Raw genomic sequence first — 21,759 nt, 5'->3', positions numbered from 1 at the left:
GAAGTAAGAAGCTACAATGCTAGCCACAATCAATCAACACCTACAGTCTGTCTGTCTATTTGTGTGTCTGTCTGTCGGTCTGTTTGTGTGTCTGTCGGGCTGTCTGTTTGTGTGTGTCTGTCTGTCTATTTATGTCTGTCTTTCTCTCCTTGTCATTCTGATTCATATTCAGATTTCTCATCCTTAAGGAAAACCGATGTGCAACTCAAAAAATTAGAATATCGTGCAAAAGTTCATTTATTTCAGTAATTCAACTTAAAGGGTTAAACTTAGATATTATATAGACTCATTACATGCAAAGCGAGATATTTAAAGCCTTTATTTGTTATACATTTGATGATTATGGCGTACAGCTTATGAAAACCCCAAATTCAATATCTCAGAAAATTAGAATATTGTGAAAAGGTTCAATATTGTAGGCTCAAGTGTTACACTCTAATCAGCCAATTAATCCAAAGTACCTGCAAAGGGTTCCTGGGCCTTTAAATGGTCTCTCAGTCTGGTTCAGTAGAATTCACAATCATGGGGAAGGCTGCTAACCTGACAGTTGTGCAGAAAACCATCATCGACACCCTCCACAAGGAGGGAAAGCCTCAAAAGGTAATTGCGAAAGAAGTTGGATGTTCACAAAGTGCTGTATCAAAGCACATTAATAGAAAGTTAAGTGGAAGGAAAAAGTGTGGAAGAAAAAGGTGCACAAACAACAGGGATGACCGCAGCCTGGAGAGGATTGTCAGGAAAAGGCCATTCAAATGTGTGGGGGAGCTTCACAAGGAGTGGACTGAGGCTGGAGTTAGTGCATCAAGAGCCACCACACACAGACGGATCCTGGACATGGGCTTCAAATGTAGCATTCCTCTTGTAAAGCCGCTCCTGAACAACAAACAACGTCAGAAGCGTCTGACCTGGGCTAAAGAAAAAAAGAACTGGTCTGTTGCTCAGTGGTCCAAAGTTCTCTTCTCTGATGAGCAAATTTTGCCTCTCATTTGGAAACCAAGGTCCCAGAGTTTGGAGGAAGAATGGAGAGGCACACAACCCAAGACACTTGAAGTCCAGTGTGACGTTTCCACAGTCTGTGTTGATTTGGGGAGCCATGTCATCTGCTGGTGTTGGTCCACTACGCTTTATTAAGTCCACAGTCAACGCAGCCGTCTACCAGGACATTTTAGAGCACTTCATGCTTCCTTCAGCAGACAAGCTTTATGGAGATGCTGACTTCATTTTCCAGCAGGACTTGGCACCTGCCCACACTGCCAAAAGTACCAAAACCTGGTTAAATGACGATGGGATTCCTGTGCTTGATTGGCCAGCAAACTCGCCTAACCTGAACCCCATAAAGAATCTTTGGGGCATTGCCAAGAGAAAGATGAGAGACATGAGGCCGAACAATGCAGAAGAGCTGAAGGCTGCTATTGAAGCATCCTGGTCTTCCATAACACCTCAGCAGTGCCACAGGCTGATAGCATCCATGCCACGCCGCATTGAGGCAGTAATTCATGCAAAAGGGGCCCAAACCAAGTACTGAGTACATATGCATGATTATACTTTTCAGAGGGCTGACATTTCTGTATTTAAAATCCGTTTCTTATTGATTTCATGTAATATTCAAATTTTCTGAGATATTGAATTTGGGGTTTTCATAAGCTGTAAGCCATAATCATCAAATGTATAACAAATAAAGGCTTTGCATGTAATGAGTCTATATAATATCTAAGTTTAACCCTTTAAGTTGAATTACTGAAATAAATGAACTTTTGCACGATATTCTAATTTTTTGAGTTGCACCTGTGTGTTCTCACAGCTCGTCACGGTAGACAAAACAAGTCACCTGATGCAGGAGGCCACACCCCCTGAGTGACACCTGATCCTTTCCGATCAAACAGGCGTGTTCATACCAGGTTACTGGCAGAGGTACTGGCATAGGGACCAACTATTACAACCACTTCTAATCTCGCTAATCGTGGCATCGGTATTTATAGCCAACTAATAAAACCAACCTTACCTGTCTGTCATACCTGTCATTCCCTCATTCTCAAGGTGGACAAAACCTGGTTCACCTACTGTATTCTGACTGGCCAGCAGGGGAGGCTAGTGGAGGTAGAAACAGGCTCATTGTAATGCATGGAATGGATTGGGGAATGGTATAGATGGCAAATGGACTGACTTATATAGCGCCTTTATCCAAAGCGCTTTACAACGGCCTCTCATTCACCCATTCACACACACATGCACACACCAATGGCGGCAAGCTACCATGCAAGGCGCCGGCCCACTCACTGGGAGCAATTTGAGGTTGAGTGTCTTGCCCAAGGACACTTCGACATGTGGCCAGCCAGGGTTCGAACCGCCGATCTGCCGACCTTGCGATCATTAGACAGCAGCTCTACCTCCTGCGCCACAGCCGCCCCTGGTATAAAACATAGTCCTCAAGAGCCTCCACACGTTCACAAAATCCACTGAATTTGAATCAACACGATCAATTCTGTCTGCATAGAAAATAAGAAAAAAACACATGTATCATCATGTAAGGGCCTGCACTGCTGTCGTTTCAGTCCCAGCTGTTGTATGTGATAGGAGGGTGCTGATCAAGTTTCACATGTACTTTCTAGTGAAGTTCACCAGAGAACTAGCACGTCACAAGCCCTGCGATTTATTTCACTTCGCTTTTTAATCCGACACCCCCCCCACCCTGGCTGAATCAGATCCTTCAACCACAGAGGGGACAGCGGAAGGCAGAAGATTGCTTCTTCATAGTTTTTTTATGGTATGGCTAAACGATGACCAAACGCAATTTCGGAGCCGATCTGATCTCTAGCAACACAAGCGTTTTCACACCGTGAAGGTGAAGACAGGCGGACTGCTGTTAAAAACATTTAAAATTGTATCTTATTACAAAAGTCTGTTACTGTACCTTTCTATTGTAGACAATTGTTGTGACGTATCTCGTTGCGGTTTATTAACTTTGTTGAGGGTGTGTTTGTGGTTTCATGGCAACCAAATTCTATGGTACACAAGGCCCCTACAGCCGACAACCCACTACAGTGCATACAGGACAAAGATGAGGAACCTAGAAGCACTTTATTTGCATAATTTATTTGTTTATTAGTCAAAGGTGGTACGTCCATCATAGCAAACAAATATCAGATCAACAAATAAAATAGATTAATACAAAAATTAAAGCTGACATTAGAGACACACAATCATATTCACAGAAGTCTCTTTTTCCATTCACAAACATGGAATGAATCGATCATAATCAGTCAAACATCTAATGTCAAAGGTCATCTTCAACGATCTTCGGGGACGAACCGACTCAAGAGTCAGGAGAGGAGACCTGTCTGTGTTGCAGGGGGGAGGCTGAGAGGGGTAAAATTCGGAGGACGGGGCCTCACTGTAATGCAGTCTTTTCCATGCGTTACAATGAGCCCGTCCTCCGATTTCTGCCCCCACCAACCTCCGCTTCTAAGGTGAAGTCTTGCTCGGCTCTGACCAGGTTTGTGTATTGTTTTGTATAAAATGTGTAAACGATACGTGCACGTTGGATGAACATAAGTCTATAACCACGGTGATGCAGAAAGCAATATTATCTATATGTACAGTGTTTCCTCCAGGATTTTTCACATTAGTGGCGAAGTGTTCCTTTTTCGCGCGCGCGCAATATTTTCCGCGTGCACGCGCATGAAACACGCACTGGCGCTCAATACAAAGACGTAATTTCACCGAAAACTAGAGGGTGGCAATTTTTTGTTTTTAAATGTGCCCTGTTTACCCGTACCTCCGCCGTTCTGTTCGTGGTGATTTGAGAGGCAATAGATTATTTTTGCCCCGCGCATATTGCCCTGTAATAAGACCACGCGACCACAGCTCCGTTGTGTCTCTTATTGTCCACATGTTCCCTGAATTTTAGCTGCATGTTTTTCCAGCATGTAAATACGTTGTCAATAAAAATTCGACTCCCCTTCTTTCCCCGCCAATACTGTGTCGTTTGTGACATTTACCAACGTTTATGCTATGAATAGTTCGAAGCTAGCGTTAGATGCGAGGCTGCTCGGGAACATTATTTGTTTCACAAAATAGCCTGATTTAGTTGACCATGAACATCAGAGACTAGACTACATTACGAATGTTCATTTAAAATACTCTATAGTGAGCACTGGTATAAGAACATGAACCAGAGAACAGCAGTAAATGCAATAACCCAAGGTCGTCGCTGATGATGTTGCATTTTCGATTAGGAGACGCTTACGGGATTAAAGGGACGGGAGACGGGGGAAGAGAGGGAAGGGATTTCCAGAAATCCAAATGTCCCGCTAAATTCGGACCAATCACAAAACTGTTTTGCAAGCGCGTCGCCGACGAGGTTAATTGCAACATTGTAACATATTGTAACTTACTCCATCCTAAATCGGAACGAAATGTAGGTCTGAAAGCGGCCTAAACTAGCTTCAATTTGATTTTTTCCTGTTCTCCGGTCATAAAGCGGACTGATCAATTAGTGGCGGAGAAAATGTATTCGTGGCGGTCCGCCACAAATAAATGCATATAGAGGAAACACTGAATGTATATGCAATATGCTGTATTGCAAGGGAGGCTGATGGGGGTAGAAATTGGGTGACAGGCTCATTGCCATGCATGGAACGGAATAAGAAATAGTTTGACACCGTTCCTCAATCCTTTCCATGCATCACAATGAGCCCGTCCTCCGATTTCTACCTCCACCAGCCTCCCCCTGCTGTATTGTCAAGTCAGCCTTTTCTGTATAGAGTGTTGCTATGCTTGTTGCTATGCTGAGCTGCTGGTGGCAATGGTGAGCATGGCAAAATGACTGGTAATAATAACAGGTCTGGGGTCAGTGAGTTGTTGCTTGCTAATGGTTGAGATCGTAACTGGGGTACACACACACACACCAGGGCCCTATTCCACGAAGCTCGATAAAGTTCTAAGCCTCGATAAAGTTCTAAGCCTCGAAAATGTTAGCTTGCGTTCGGTTCCATCAATGTGGCTCAAATAATTCGCTGCTTGGTTGAGCTCCTTCTGAGTCAGATATAATTAGCCTGCTCCCGACCAGGCTAAAACACAGGCTATAGTCATCCGTGCGTCAAAAAAGGCTCACAGGCGGAAACTAAACCCCGAACGACAGTTCCTCATGTGTCTTTTAGGAAATATTAGTTCCCACTTCACACGAGATAGATAGATTAGATAGTTTGACTGTGTGATAGATAGATAATTTGATATTTTGAAAGTGTGATCGATCGATAGATAGTTTGATTGTGTGACAGATAACTTGATATTTTGAAAGTGTGATAGATAGATCGATAGATCAATAAAGAAAAGAGTGTACATTTTTTTTTGTAATTGTCTCAACTTGCATTGCTGTCATCACAGCGGTCTGGCTGGCGTAGTGGTTAAGGCAGCCAGCGTCGGTTACAAAGGTTGCGTGTTCGAGACTTGACTAAGTCATTCTTTTTTTCTTTTTTTACATTTAACCGAAGATTTCATGCAAAGGTTTCAAACACCATTGTAATCGTGTCAGTTCTTGTAAATTAGCCTGCACCATAATTTTATAGCCTACATACTTTTTAAGATGAGATTTTAGATTAGATTCAGACAACGAAATGCAGTAAAAAGTGCGTCTGAAGAGGGATTCGAACCACCGATATAAAATGACGAATAAATCCTATGGCAGCGGTCGATACCACTAGGCCATTGTGGCGATATGACGGTTTGTAGCCTGCTGCGGATATCACCACAGTAGTAATATTCATTTATTAAAATATGAACATATAACAATAACTGGGGCTAGTATGACCTACGCATTTAATCGGTCAGCAATTTCTTGCCAAACCATTTCCCTCGCCTTGTTAATTGCGGCAGTATTGCACTATTTTACATCTTATTTTTCCGTCTTCATAAAAATCAATAATTCGGAATGCTGCGCAAATGTAGTACCCCTGCAGAGTGGAGTATCTTCATTTCGACAGATCGACTCTTCGGGGCTGCGTATGTCTGCGTGCACGCGCCCATATCGAAGATTTGTAAGCCTGTCTTCTGTGAACACTGATGACACAAGGCTGATCCTCGTTCGAGGAATCACCTGAGGCTTGAATTCCAATCTCGAGTTGCCTGAGCGCCGCATTTATTTATATCGCAGCTATACTGATCCACCTTTAGTGGCGTCGCCAGTCTGGCAATATTACACAGTGTCGGAAAGAGACAACAAATATGCAGTTTGTAATGTCTGCTCAAAAGAAATACCTCGCGGAGGAACGCACGCAAGGTCTTTCAATACCACGAATATCATACGGCATTTGAAGGCTTGTCACACCAAGGAATTTAACGAGTTTGATAAATTGGCGAGCGCTAAGGCCAGAGAGAAAGAGTCGTCAAAAGAACGTTCGACGCCACTCACTCAGCTAACTGTTACAGAGACATTGAAACGATAGCAACCATACGGCAACGACAACAAGAAACGAAAGGAAATAAATGCGAAAGTAATGGAATTCATATGCCTTGATCAGCAGCCCCTGTCTGTTGTGGAAGACGCCGGGTTCAAACGCCTTGTTTCCTGCCTGGATCCACGCTATACGCTGCCGGGGCGAAAATATTTCACTGATGTTTGCCTGCCGGAATTATATCAAACTGTCTACACGTACATCGGGAGCCTAGTATAAGCTCCAAGTTCTCTAAGAGCCCCTAGTTCCTCTCATTCGAGTGGAATGTTGCACATTTGATGTGACAGTGTACATTTTATTTATTATGATTTTTATTTTCACATTTTATTTGTTTTTCCTGAAGTAAGCTACAGGTGGTTGTGAATTCAATAAAACAGATGGTTGTCAATTCATGATACTTTCTCATCTCCTAATTTCATTTGAATACTTAATATACAATGTCAATGGTGTTAAGAATAATTGAAAACATAAATAATGCTACACAATAAATAGAATGCTTCAATTGCCATTTTCGACGCTGTGATCGGTGATATCGGATCGGCAGATCACTGATTCCAGTGATCGGCACCAAAAACCCTGATCGGAGCATCTCTAATTAATAATAATTTATTATACTCTCACCGGCCACTTCATTAGGTACACCTTTTCAACTGCTTGTTAACGCAAATATCTAATCAGCCAATCATGTGGCAGCAACTCAATGCATTTAGGCATGGTCAAGACGATCTGCTGAAGTTCAAACCAAGCATCAGAATGGGAAATAAAGGTGATTTAAGTGACTTTGAACCTGGCATGGTTGTTGGTGCCAGACGGGCTGTTGCGTGATATTATAGTGTCAATATGGACCAAAATCTCTGAGGAATGTTTCCAGCACCTTGAATCTATGCCACGAAGAATGAAGGCAGTTCTGAAGGCAAAAGCGGGGGTCCAACCCCAAGGTGTGCCTAATGAAGTGGCCAGTGAGTGTATGTGTATGCAAATAACACATTTGACTACTATTGATTTGATAATGATGTATCCTTCATTTTCAAATGTATTCATTAAACAATATTTTGTAATTATTTAAAATTGTTACGATGGGGTAATCAGTGATTACCCTAACCCTAACCCTTTTAGATTAAGATTGGCCACAAAAGGGATGAATATCTAGGAATATTTACAAAACATGTTTGTAACTATAGTCCCTCCCCAATGGAAGCAATCTTATTTGCTAGCTTTTGGATAGTAGCCTATCCTATATTCAAATTGAGAAATCTATCATTAGTGTCATTCTGAAGTTCGCATTGCGGTGTGCTAGTCTTAAAACTTCAAACCTAAAATATACGATCACATCGAACTACATGAAAATAAGCGGCATTGAGAAGAAGCAAATACGCGTTCACACGAATGGCACTAGTGACAGGCGTCCCACAACGTAGGCTACACTATGGCTGCGTTTGTAAACTCGCTCTGGAATCTGATCAGCACTCATGGAATGCCTTTTGTCCAATCAAATTACTTGGTCTCTTAATACATATTGATTTCTTTTTTAGTTTTGACTTGTCCATCGGACAACTGCAGGAGGAAGTCCACTTGTCCGAACATAAAATGTACTTGTCCCGGACAAGCGGACAAACCTTAATGTCGAGCCCTGCCCTCAGACCCCGGTCATGTGACCTGTCCCTGAGTGTGCAGTACGGCCGCCTACGGACGGGCTTCTAGTCAGAGCTGCCCTCCTCTTCCTCTTCTGTCTTGTCCTCCTCTGAGCAGTAGGCCTTGATACCTGTGTGTGGGGAGAGAGAGAGGGTGGGGGAGGGGGAGAGAGAGACATATGGAGAGAATGAAAGAGATAACGAATCAGAAATGTGTCCTTGACTTTGTAGTAATAAGACTCTAGTGCATACATGTAACTCTGTGTGATTGACTCTATGTAAACAAAGGTGTGTGCGTGTGTACTCAAAGGTGTGTTTGTGTGTGTGTAATCAAAGATGTGTGTGTGCGTGTAATCAAAGATGTGTGTGTGTGTGTGTGTACTCAAAGGTGTGTTTGTGTGTGTGTAATCAAAGATGTGTGTGTGTGTGTGTATAATCATAGATGTGTGTGTTTATACAAGCATCGATGCGTGGCTGTGTATTCATGAGCGTTTGAGTGCGTAATGTGTAATCTAGCTGACATCTCAGTGTTTGTGTCTGAGCCCCCCCGCCCACACACACACCTCATTACACTATCAACTCAATGTCAGATATGAATCTTGTTCTTGTTTTGCACTTCCTCTCACAACAGATCACTTCCTCTTCTATTCCATATAAAGAGGAATAAAAGAATATAAAAAAAAATAAGCAAAGTCATCAAAATAAAACCCTAGACTTCAACAGAACTAGAGCTGTGGCTGTGCGTGTGCGCGTGTGTTTACATGTGTGTGTGTGTGTGTGTGTGTCTACGTTTGTGTGCATGCATGCGTGTGCGTTTGTTTGTCTGCACCTGTGTGTGTGTATGTGTGTCTGCACGTGTGTGTGTGTATGTGTGTCTGCACGTGTGTGTGCGTGTATATGTGTGTGTTCAACCCAGTACTCACTCTTTACTATACTCCGGTAGGCAGCGGCTGCAGGGGAGTCTGGGATTTCAGTAAGGAAGGACTTTCCCTCATCACAACTCCTTCCTGTGAGAGGGGTGGGGTGTGTGTGTGTGTGTGTAGAGACAGAGGGAAAAAATGGGAGAGAGGGAGGGAAGAAAAAAAGAAAAGAGGAAGAGGTGTTGAGTGTCGAGAATCACTGTTCCAATTGTCCCATGACTTCTGTATCGTATATTTAAGTATTCTACTTGCCCAACTCAAAATCGAATCAAATACACAACGCAGAGAAGGACTGGGCGCTGGAGAAAAGAGGGAGACGGACCTGTGGCCTTCAAGGCCAAATTCCATTGCGAGTTTATAGCATTTCTCTAGGAGAAGTCCCAGAGAGAGAGAGACTGAGGTCACGTTCTCACATGAAAGTCTGAATCGAGACCCGGAGCAAGTGGATGAGTTCGCGACATTGTTGCATAAATTATTTCTGATATGCGTTCTCACAGCCCTTCATGTAAACGAAGTAACATACGCAATCGAAGCAACAGACGTGGTGGTTGATTGGTCAGAAAAAAATAGAATTGCCCATTGTCCAGCTCTTATCCAGATCATCATGCGTGCGCTGTTGTTTTCACCAAAAGCGAAGCGAAGCAAAGTGATGGATGCGTCGTTTCTAACCGGAGCGAAACCACCCTTTTCAAGCGGAGCATCCGTCGGTTCTTTGCTGCGGGAGCGACTTCGAATGCGCGTTCTCACAGCTCCAAACGACACAGAGCAAAGCAAATTTGATCCTAAACTCCGTTTCAAGTGAAGCAAATGTTCTAGTGAGAACACCCACCTGAAACATCATTTCTTTGTAACATTGAATAAAAGTACCCTCTCCCAAAAAAAGACGCCAAAACTTCAGATCTCTTCATTTCATTTCATTGCAAATGATTGTGTTGCTGAGGAAGAAATAACACGTATGTCTAACATCACTGATCTGCCACCGTTGGATAGGTCTAAGACAGCGTGGCAGTCACCTATCCTGCTCTGGTCAGATCGCTGAGGGTGACGTCACTCACCTATCCTGGGGTCCAGGGGAACGCGTCCGAGCAGAGGCAGGTTCAGCTCCAGACACATGCGCTCAGCGCCCCCGGTGGTGGGAGGGAAGATCTGCGATGTCTTCTACAGAGAGAGAGAGAGAGAGAGAGAGAGAGAGAGAGAGAGAGAGAGAGAGAGAGAGAGAGAGAGAGAGAGAGAGAGAGAGAGAGAGAGAGAGAAAAGGGTTTAAAACAGTCATGATCAGGAGGAGAGAGAGGGAAAGAGACCCTGAGTGCTAATGGAGGATACACTTGTCCACTCTGTGCCTGTGTTTGTGTGTATGTTTGGTCTGTGTGTATGTGTGTCTGTGTGTGTGTGACGCCTCCCACTCTGCCTGCATATTGGCTGTGGCTGGAGCCTGGGCAGAGTGGGTGGGTCGTTAGGTTGAGTGGTGTCACCTGGGTTTGGGGAGCTGGGGATATATATATGAGAGGGGTGTCCTCAGCTCTCTCTCTCTTCCTTCTATATGATTTGGGTTCCGTTGGTAAGGTCTCTGGGTACCTGGTTTTGGGGCCTTTCAGTTTTACACTACATACATCCATACACCTCTTACACATACAACATACATTATACAACCATTCACTCATTGCTTACACTACTGATTCTTATCCATAATCATATACATGTTATTTAGTTTATTTTGGTTTCTTTACTTAAATAAAACTTTAATTGTATCATTTAAACACATGTGTGGACTCCCTTATTTGTTACTACCTTCGGGTGTGTAACACTGTGTGTGTGTGTGTATAAAGTTACCGTGCATTTGGGACAGACAAATCCACTCATGTTCTCCACGACACCGATGATGGGCAGCTTGACCTTCTGACAGAACCTGATCTCCTTCCTCACGTCCTGGAGAGACACTTCCTGTGTGTGTGTGTGTGTGTGTGAGTTTGTGAGAGAGAGAGAGAGCGAGAGAGAGAGTGTTTGTCAGTTTGAATAAATAAGCCTTAAACTATCATTAGTTAATGTACACCAGAATAAACTAATCATTACATGACTGTTCTTTAGCCAGTGGTGAGGCAACCAGGGGAGAGGGGAGGAGGGGACCAGGGGAGAGGGAGGGTAGGGGGAGAGAGGGAGGGTAGGGGGAGAGAGGGAGGACAGAGGGAGAGGGGTAGAGAGGAGGGGACCAGGGGAGAGGGAGGAGAGGGGTAGAGAGGGAGGACAGGGGGGAGAGGGGTAGAGAGGAGGACAGGGGGGAGAGGGAGGACAGGGGGGAGAGGGGTAGAGAGGGAGGACAGGAGGGAGAGGGGTAGAGAGGAGGACAGGGGGGAGAGGGGTAGAGAGGGAGGACAGGGGGAGAGAGGTAGAGAGGGAGGACAGGGGGGAGAGGGGTAGAGAGGGAGGACAGGGGTAGAGAGGGAGGACAGGGGGGAGAGGGGTAGAGAGGAGGACAGGGGGGAAAGGGGTAGAGAGGGAGGACAGGGGGGAGAGGGGTAGAGAGGGAGGACAGGGGTAGAGGGAGGACAGGGGGGAGAGGGGTAGAGAGGAGGACAGGGGGGAAAGGGGTAGAGAGGGAGGACAGGGGTAGAGAGGGAGGACAGGGGGGAGAGGGGTAGAGAGGAGGACAGGGGGGAAAGGGGTAGAGAGGAGGACAGAGGGAGAGGGGTAGAGAGGAGGACAGGGGGGAAAGGGGTAGAGAGGGAGGACAGGGGGGAGAGGGGTAGAGAGGGAGGACAGGGGTAGAGAGGGAGGACAGGGGGGAGAGGGGTAGAGAGGAGGACAGAGGGAGAGGGGTAGAGAGGAGGACAGGGGGGAAAGGGGTAGAGAGGGAGGACAGGGGGGAGAGGGGTAGAGAGGGAGGACAGGGGTAGAGAGGGAGGACAGGGGGGAGAGGGGTAGAGAGGAGGACAGAGGGAGAGGGGTAGAGAGGAGGACAGGGGGGAAAGGGGTAGAGAGGAGGACAGAGGGAGAGGGGTAGAGAGGAGGACAGGGGGGAAAGGGGTAGAGAGGGAGGACAGGGGTAGAGAGGGAGGACAGGGGGGAGAGGGGTAGAGAGGAGGACAGGGGGGAAAGGGGTAGAGAGGAGGACAGAGGGAGAGGGGTAGAGAGGAGGACAGAGGGAGAGGGGTAGAGAGGGAGGACAGGGGGGAGAGGGGTAGAGAGGGAGGACAGGGGCGAGAGGGGTAGAGAGGGAGGACAGGGGGGAGAGCAGTGGTGTGCCGTCAGGGCCAGCAAGGCCTTCTCTGCTGGCCTAAACATCATCAGAATATACATTTTATTTTAATATATATTTTCCACAAATATGTATTAATGATTCCCCATAGTCTATTCTCTTAATTTCATAGCTTTCCTCTTGGTTGCGCTGCTTCCAGTCTCCGATTGAGATTTGGAGGGCTGGCCTTTATGTTAGAGCTTTTATCCAATCAAAATGTGTTGCTAGGGGGCTCAAAAATCTGCCCGCCTTCACAGTGCCACGGTGCCGCGGATTCGACCTGTACCTTAACGTTGGAACGAGAAAAACTGTGGCGTTCCTAGTAAACCTACGTAGATGCGAGCAAAAGCAACAACGGCGCCTGCTGGAAGGCTCAATGATGTCAGCACCCAGCACGTCTTTTGATTGGATACGCACTATTGCTACGCACTATTGATACGCACTATTGATATTCACTATTGAGATGCGGAACTATGCCGGTAGATGTGAAACTTTTGAACGTGCGGAGGAAAACGGAGCCTCACAACGAAAGCTTTCGTTGACTGATCGATAATACTGATCGATTGTGTCCTGTTTTTGGGTAAACAATAACTTTCATTTAGGGGACACAATGAAAGCGCCAAGTCCACAAACAGAGGAAACTACGTTGAGCTTCTTTCTTTTCTGGCTGAAAACAACCCAGATTTACATTACCACCTGTCCACAAACAAAGTGTTTACTGGGACGTCAGGCAAAATACAAAACGACCTGATTTTTGCTATTGCTGAAGTGATGGAAGAAGAGATCAAAATGGAGATTAAAAAGGCACCCTTTGTCGCTATTATGGTGGACGAGACGACAGACGTGGGTAATGTAGCGATCTTAAAGATGTTAGTTTAACACTCTTCATTGTAAATGCGGATTTATTGATTAAAAATGCTTCGGAAATATTAATATAACTCTGTTGTACTTGTCTGACTATGTTAAGGTGATGCAACGCCCGGTTATACTGTGTTTCTGTCTAGTTTCTAGAGCCATGGCGTCATAACGATGGTATTAAGAGGTAGAATAATTCAGGTAGGAATGTGTCGGACATCACTGAAGGCCTAGGTGTGAAATGCACCGCCCGCCACTGGGGGAGAGGGGTAGAGAGGGAGGACAGGGGGGAGAGGGGTAGAGAGGGAGGACAGGGGGGAAGGGGTAGAGAGGGAGGACAGGGGGGAGAGGGGTAGAGAGGGAGGACAGGGGGGAGAGGGGTAGAGAGGAGGACAGAGGGAGAGGGGTAGAGAGGAGGACAGAGGGGAGAGGGGTAGAGAGGAGGACAGAGGGAGAGGGGTAGAGAGGGAGGACAGGGGTAGAGAGGGGGGAGAGGGGTAGAGAGGAGGACAGAGGGAGAGGGGTAGAGAGGGAGGACAGGGGCGAGAGGGGTAGAGAGGGAGGACAGGGGGGAGAGGGGTAGAGAGGGAGGACAGGGGGGAGAGGGGTAGAGAGGGAGGACAGGGGGGAGAGGGGTAGAGAGGGAGGACAGGGGGGAGAGGGGTAGAGAGGGAGGACAGGGGGGAGAGGGGTAGAGAGGGAGGACAGGGGGGAAAGGGGTAGAGAGGGAGGACAGGGGGGAGAGGGGTAGAGAGGGAGGACAGGGGGGAGAGGGGTAGAGAGGAGGACAGAGGGAGAGGGGTAGAGAGGAGGACAGAGGGGAGAGGGGTAGAGAGGAGGACAGAGGGAGAGGGGTAGAGAGGAGGACAGAGGGAGAGGGGTAGAGAGGAGGACAGGGGGGAGAGGGGTAGAGAGGAGGACAGGGGGGAGAGGGGTAGAGAGGAGGACAGGGGGGAAAGGTGTAGAGAGGAGGACAGGGGGGAGAGGGGTAGAGGGGGTCGAGAGGAGGGCACCGAAAGAGAAGTGAAAGTGGTGGTGGTGTCTGAGGTAACAGAGTCTGTTCCTGTAACTACTATGACTATGGCAACCTTCCCACGCCTAGAACCCTGCTGGTGTGTCTCTGTCCGTCTGGTGTGTGTGTGTGTGTGTGTGTGTGTGTGTGTGTGTGTGTGTGTGTGTGTGTGTGTGTGTGTGTGTAGGTTAATGGAGCAGTGGCCAGGAGAAATGAGGTGGGGGGATTTCCTGTTCTGAAGCACACGGAGAGCAGGGGGGGTTAAACGGTTTGTGTTCATCTGTCGTAGGTAGACGAGCTGTGTTTGTGTGGGTGGGCGGCTGTGTGATGGTTGCTGCTAGCTCGCTTCTGCAGCCTACAGCTTTGCTCTGTACCGGGCGCGTCTAAGTCTGTGTGTCTCCCACACGTACTAATAAAAAATATATAAAACCTTTGTTGTGTTTTTTGGCCGCTCTCCATATCTTTGATGGTAATCTAACCGGGCGGGAGCAGAGAGCAAAGATCACCAGAACTCACCAGAACAACCCCCCGAGATCAATAAAAAAACCTCAAGGCCGAAGATAACAATGCCAATGTTCAACCAGAACCTATCTCACCATGCGTTCAACTACGGGCTCATCAAGGGAAAGACATAAGGAAAGGAGTTAAGGAAAGGAGTGAAGGGAAGGAGAAAAGGAAAGGAGACGGAGGGGACGAGGAGAGGAGGACGCTGTAGAAGTTGAGAGGAACGGAAGGAGAGACATGGAGGAGAGAAGAGAGGAGAGGAGAGAAAGGAGGGGACGAGGGAAGGAGACAAGGAGAGATTCCGCGGTTGCCGTAGTGACCTGCGGGGTGGTGATGATGACAGCTCCGTCCACCTTGGTGGAGCTGAGGTACTGGACGATGGACAGGTGCTCGTCCGACGTGCCGGGGGGCGTGTCCACGATGAGGTAATCCAGGTCTCCCCAATCAACGTCCCTCAGGAACTGCTTGATCATCCCTGATTGGACACACAGCAGGAGGAGGAGGAGGAGTCAGCCACAGCCAGACAGACACAAAGACACATTCACTGACGCACATTCACATACACACACACACACACGGACACACACACACAGACACACACACACACACTCTCTTGTACCGTTCTTCTTGGGCCCTCTCCAGATAACGGCATCATCAGGACTGCTGAGCAGGAAGCCGATGGACATGACTGCCAGGTTTTCCTCGACATACTGGAACACACACACACACACACACACACACACACACAGTGTTATTTCTCATGTAGTGTCTGGGATACATGATCAGAATGAGGGTTTTGAAGAGATGACAGAAAGTCTGACTCACCACAGGGGACCAGCCAGAAGCACTCTGATGGACCTGTAGACACGCACGCACACGCACGACGCACACGCACGACACACACACACACACACACACACACGACACATTAAAGTCATGACAGTCCACTCATCAGAAAACTAAAATATGGAGGAATATGAGGAAGTGATGGACAACATCACTTGTATTGAACTCAGTTATTTCAGCTCCAGGTGGAAAAGTCATTCTAGGCTTTTCTTGGGAGGTTTCATTGATCTGAACTACGAACCTGTTCTCCCTCCAACCCCATCATCCTCGGGATGGAGGGCCCACAGATGTCCACATCCAGCAAAGCAACCTGGAACACACACACACACACACACACACACACACACATTAGAGCGAGACTACATACACACACAACACCAGTGTCACATACAGTTGTCTCCCTGGTGGCGGTGTCGAGTCAAGCAGCTGCTGGGACTGGCGAGGTGCACTTCTCTCTTCAGACAACAGAGGGCGCCAGGCACCCAATGTCCCCTCTACACTACCGTACTCTTCAGCTGCTAGGAACATCAGTGAAGAGGGAGAGAGTGTGAGGGAGGAGGAGGAAGAGAGGAGGGAGCGATAAAGAGAGGGAGAGGAGCTCTTTCCTTTTGTTCCATTATGACCCCCAGAGGAACTTCTTTCTCCCTGTGTCTGTGTGTGTGTGTGTGTGTGTGTGTGTGTGTGTGTGTGTGTGTGTGTGTGTGTGTGAGCGTGCGTGCGTGCAGTGAGCATGCCTTTCTAGTTACACAGTGCACCTCTAGTCCAGATGTTATAGTGATCACACTCTCTCTCTCTCTCACACACACACACAGATCTTGGTAAAGGGTTGTATCGTCCGACGCTTCATTTCCTACAAGCTGACGGCAACAAAACAACAGGTGGGGACCAGACGTTGACCAGACGTTGAGTGAATGTCGCTCACAGACGAAACGGATCTCAGAGAAACGACTGACGAGAAACCGGTTTCCCCTCCGCATCCCTGTGTGTCACCCAACTAAAACAACAACTCAAACAGAGGGACAATTCACTGCACTGTTGCGAGGTAGCTCGTTAAAAGCATTTAATTGCGTCGTTTCCTGCTGTATCCTGTGCATGGGTTCAATAAAGTTTGATTAGAATTTTTTTTTCACTTCCCAAGGAGGGACACACTGACACAGTGGCCAGGCTGTGTGTCGGGAGACAACACAGAACGAGGACCGTGGTCAGTGGCCTGCGCCACAGTCTTAATGGTCCCTTGGAAACCCTGATGTGTTCCATGAGGTGGTGTTACGGTTAAATCCCTCCCCGGGGCACCGGTGAGCCAGGGTCAGAGGAAGGGTGAGGGTTTAGAGAGGAAGTCAGTCCACCACCCTGATCTTCTGATCCCCCACCTCTCCTCCCTTTCATCATCTTCCTCCTCCACCTATCATCCTTCTCTTCCTAAACTCTACCTCCTACTCTTAAACTACCTCCCCCTCCTCCACCTATCATCCCTCTCTTCCTAAACTCTACCTCTCCCTCCTCCACCTATCATCCCTCTCTTCCTAAACTCTACCTCCTACCTCCTACTCTTAAACTACCTCCCCCTCCTCCACCTATCATCCCTCTCTTCCTAAACTCTACCTCCTACCTCCTACTCTTAAACTACCTCCCCCTCCTCCACCTATCATCCCTCTCTTCCTAAACTCTACCTCCTACTCTTAAACTACCTCCCCCTCCTCCACCTATCATCCCTCTCTTCCTAAACTCTACCTCCTACCTCCTACTCTTAAACTACCTCCCCCTCCTCCACCTATCATCCCTCTCTTCCTAAACTCTACCTCCCCCTCCTACTCTTAAACTACCTCCCCCTCCTACTCTTAAACTACCTCCCCCTCCTCCACCTATCATCCCTCTCTTCCTAAACTCTACCTCCCCCTCCTCCACCTATCATCTCTCTCCTCCCATCAGTCCTCTCCTCCTAAACTGCCTCCACCTCCCCTCCCAATCTCCCCCTCCCCTCCCCAATCCTCTGCCCCCCCTCTTCTGATCTTCCTCAGGAGGTCATCTCACTTCCTCCCTAGGCTCAAATACCTTCCTGTTGGCAGTTTTGTGTGTGTGTGTGTGTGTGTGTGTGTGTGTGTGTGTGTCACTCCCCTGGCTTTAGTTAGGACCGTGCCAGCAACTACAGGAAACACAACCAAGAATCTTAATGCCACTGCAGGGAGGATGTGTGCTGACAGCCCATCAGGAAGAGAGAAAGTGAGAGAAACTTCAACGGAATGTGTGTGCGTGTGTGTGTGTGTGTGTGTGTATTTGAGAAATGGTAGGGAAAAGCATGCACATGAGTGAGTGTGTGTGTGTGTGTGTGTGTGTGTGTATTTGAGAAAGGGTAGGGAAAAGTATACACATGAGTGTGTGTGTGTGTGTGTGTGTGTGTGTGTGTGTGTGTGTGTGTGTGTGTGTGGGTGTGTGTGTGTCGTGTGTGTGTCGTGTGTGTGTGTCGTGTTTAATGGATTTGAAAGAGGATGGGAAGCAGCAGAGTCAGGAATGTGGAGAATCATCCTGGTTTTCCCAGCGGGAATGTGGGAATCTGCCCTGGCTACAGATGGAGCGACTATACCAACACGGAGCTCCACAGAGCTCTGCACTGACAGGACCTGAGATTAGTTTAGTTTAGTTTATTTGACAACTCTTAAATCAAACACACATAACCCAAAACATACAGGTAAACAGGCACTAACCCGTTCTTTAAAAAAAAACAAGACAAATTCACGGAGCAAAAGGAAAAAGAAAAACTGCTTTCTATTTTCCCTAATTCATCATCTCCTTAATGCTCCTTTCCCTCCCAAGGTCAGGTTGCAAAAACATCCACAACTGTGCCAAAGCTACTCAGAAACGATAGCACAGGGGGTTTTGGATTCGTCCAGGAATCCACTGGGAGACTCAGGAACTGGCCTTTCTAACAACAAACAGCTCAGTGTGAACACACACACACACACTCCTTTTCAGCAGCTTTATCAACAGGAAGTTGAAACAAAACACAAACCATGAAACAGGAAGCTAATCACTCACTTTTCTCCTGTCCACAACTCTTCCACAGCCAGAGTCTTGTGTGTGTGTGTGTGTGTGTGTGTGTGTGTGTGTGTGTGTGTGTGTGTGTGTGTGTGTGATACCACACACACAGATACCACCACATCCTAACTGTACGCTTCTCCCCACACCAAATGTCATCAGCTATCTGAGAGAAACCAGACAGCTCCCAAGTTCAAGTTTATTGGCGCGTACTGAAATTCTTACTCGCAAAAAAATCTCCTCTAACTTAATAGTAAGTTATTTCCCACCAGTGTATCAGATGAACGGAAGAAAACAAGGAGAGGAAGAGAATTAAGGTGTACCTCCTTGGTTTCATCGCTGGCTAGCGCGTGGGCCAGGTGTGCACTGAAGGTACTCTTCCCCACGCCTCCCTTACCAGACAGGACCAGGATCTTATGCTTCACTGTGGCCATCTTCAGACCTATCTCTGCTATGGCTGCAGAGGGGGTGAGGGAGGGGGGAGAGGGAGAGAGAGAGAGAGAGAGAGAGAGAGATATGGAAGGAGGCGGGAAAGAGCGAGACAAAAACTATTTAAAGAGGGACTTGCCAACACATTACAGGCTAATACCTAATGCATACACATACTTTGAGCACTGCCACGAGCTCTGAACTGTTAGGGCCCGGTTTTCTGGACACAGATTAAATCACACATTCAATGTAAAACCTCCAGTGAAGATGTCTCAGTCTAGCACTAGGCTTGATCTGTGTCCGGGAACCCAAGAAGGCCATAAGGGAAAAGACGCTGCAGTGTGTTCTGACAGAGACACTCACCAGGATCCGGTAGCTTGGAGGCCCCAGAGGCACAGATCTTCTGGTTGGGACATCCCTGGCATGGGGACGCCTTGCCTGCCTGCTCACTCTGTGTCCCAGGGCAGTCTGACAAGACAGCAACCACCCATCAATCACACTGTGTTTCTGTAGCACACTCCTTACCCTACTGTAACACCCTGTGTTTCTATTCGGTTGTTAAGTCGTGACGTGTTTCCGGGTCCAAAGTTGGCTGAGGCGCTCTCTTCGAAATGCCTCAGTAATAATAATAATTCATTATATTTATATAGCGCTTTTCCGAGGCTCAAAGACCCTGACAATATGGGAAAAACGGGAAAGTGCTGTGTCCCTTGTTGTATGAATAGATCCGAGTCTAAAAAACGATTGAACTGTCATTCTACAGCTGTAGTACACTGGTACTCTGGTGCGGGGAATTTCTGGTTTGGACCCGGAAATTGCTAAACGTCACGTTTGACGTCAGACTTAACAACCAAATAGCACACTCCTTATCCTACTGTAACACCCTGTGTTTCTGTATCACACTCCTTATCCTACTGTAACACCCTGTGTTTCTATAGCACACTCCTAGTCCTTACCCTACTGTGACAGTGACACCCTGTGTTTCTATAGCACACTCCTAGTCCTTACCCTACTGTAACACCCTGTGTTTCTGTAGCACACTGCTTTCCCTACTGTAACACCCTGTGTTTCTATAGCACACTCCTAGTCCTTACCCTACTGTGACACCCTGTGTTTCTGTAGCACACTCCTAGTCCTTACCCTACTGTAACACCCTGTGTTTCTGTAGCACACTCCTAGTCCTTACCCTACTGTAACACCCTGTGTTTCTATAGCACACTCCTAGTCCTTACCCTACTGTGACACCCTGTGTTTCTATAGCACACTCTTTACCCTACTCTACTGTAACACCCTGTGTTTCTATAGCACACTCTTTACCCTACTGTAACACCCTGCGTTTCTATAGCACACTGCTTTCCCTACTGTAACACCCTGTGTGCTTCAGAGACACAACGACAAGGGGAAACAGACAATAGAAACACACACAAAAAAGACAGAAGATCGAGCCACAGAGAAAACCTGTCAGACAACCATTATCCTTCACACAACTAGGAAGACCTTAACCATCATGTCTTATTAAACTAGGTAGACTCCACCCATCAGGTCTTATTAAACTACAGACTTCAACCATCAGGTCTTATTAAACTACAGACTTCAACCATCACGTCTTATTAAACTAGGTAGACTTCAACCATCACGTCTTATTAAACTAGTTAGACTTCAACCATCAGGTCTTATTAAACTAGGTAGACTTCAACCATCAGGTCTTATTAAACTACAAGTCATCATGCCTCCTTCACAAATCAAGCCCGATAATCACATGTAATGACTTCAAGGAGAGAACACCCAACACTGATGAATGATCTAAATCCAACTCTACCCGACCACATCACGGCACACTGCTACTATTAGCTACTTCATTCATTAAGATTCCGACATCAAACTTAAAACACTGTACATTCATTGGATACAGTTATCTTAAGATAATGTTGCCAATCTGGACAACAGGCAGGAGATAGTAGTTAGAAATGGGGTCAGTAGATTTAGCTAATAACTATGATGATGATGATGATGATGATGATGATGATGATGATGATGAAGTTCTTTTATACAACTTATTGTCAGGTGACCCTGGGTTGCATCAGCACACACGCAGGCTTCATTGTACTCAACATAACGGTGACATTCGTTTATTCAGTGGCTACCAGACTGAACGTAGTCGACATAGTATTATCCTATGATATTCCCAGGTAGCTAGATGATCAACTGTTGTATGTTTGACAAGTTGTCCTGTGACAGCAAGCCAGTGAGCCAGTCATCTAGCCAGCTAGTTAGCTTAGCCCAAGTCACTCGTTCACAGTGACGACAACAACGTTGACATACAATAACGTTGTTAGACAACAACGCAAGAGGTGCAATAACGACTTGAACGTGTTGTCTAGTAGCGTTCTATGTTGTTTTAATGAACTTGTAAGAAACTCACGTTCTGGCGCATTGGTCGGTACGTCTTCCATGTTGACGTCCAGTGTGTGTGGTATAATTCGTTCCCCTGCAATTCCAATCCGGTAATAAAGGTTCCGCGTACGCACAAAACGACCGCTCGTGTTCATTCACAACTCCTGTTGTAAAGCAGTGTTAAGTGTAAGGGATATATTGTGCAACGAATAGAAAGATTCTTCTACAACAGATTTCAACAATATAGTTTTATTCACAACCTGCCGGTTCAATCGTTTTACCAGTGGCGGGCGGTGCATTTCACACCTAGGCCTTCAGTGATGTCCGACACATTCCTACCTGAATTATTCTACCTCTTAATACCATCGTTATGACGCCATGGCTCTAGAAACTAGACAGAAACACAGTATAACCGGGCGTTGCATCACCTTAACATAGTCAGACAAGTACA

The 21,759-nt window shown here is 46.8% G+C and overlaps 1 protein-coding gene across 1 annotated transcript; it reads right to left on the bottom strand.

Annotated features, from left to right (window-relative positions):
* Positions 1-3,099: 3,099 nt before the first annotated feature.
* On the bottom strand, positions 3,100-21,391 carry nubp1 (nucleotide binding protein 1 (MinD homolog, E. coli)). The gene is made up of 11 exons (XM_080550635.1): positions 21,337-21,391; positions 19,278-19,382; positions 18,809-18,942; positions 15,694-15,762; positions 15,432-15,464; positions 15,226-15,316; positions 14,927-15,081; positions 10,834-10,944; positions 10,059-10,161; positions 9,007-9,090; positions 3,100-8,214 (listed from the first exon to the last, which is right to left on the bottom strand). The coding sequence occupies exons 1-11, from the start codon at positions 21,365-21,367 to the stop codon at positions 8,150-8,152; spliced, it is 981 nt and encodes a 326-aa protein (XP_080406761.1). The 5' UTR covers positions 21,368-21,391; the 3' UTR covers positions 3,100-8,149.
* Positions 21,392-21,759: the final 368 nt, after the last annotated feature.

Source organism: Nansenia antarctica (assembly GCF_963989245.1).
Source record: "Nansenia antarctica genome assembly, chromosome: 2".
Classification (NCBI taxonomy): Eukaryota; Metazoa; Chordata; class Actinopteri; order Argentiniformes; family Microstomatidae; genus Nansenia; species Nansenia antarctica.
Note: the sequence above shows the minus strand (reverse complement) of the source record. Positions and strands in the feature narration are given on the sequence as shown.

What these genes read in the sequence shown, in the direction of transcription:
- nubp1 (XM_080550635.1), bottom strand. Translation starts at nt 21,367, where the DNA reads ATGGAAGACGTACCGACCAATGCGCCAGAAC. An exon ending in TCATCATCACCACCCCGCAG is followed by an intron (nt 10,945 to 14,926) that starts GTCACTACGGCA and finishes ACACACACACAG; the next exon opens with GAAGTGTCTCTCCAGGACGT. An exon ending in TCCCCTGGACCCCAGGATAG is followed by an intron (nt 9,091 to 10,058) that starts GTGAGTGACGTC and finishes CCCCTCTCACAG; the next exon opens with GAAGGAGTTGTGATGAGGGA.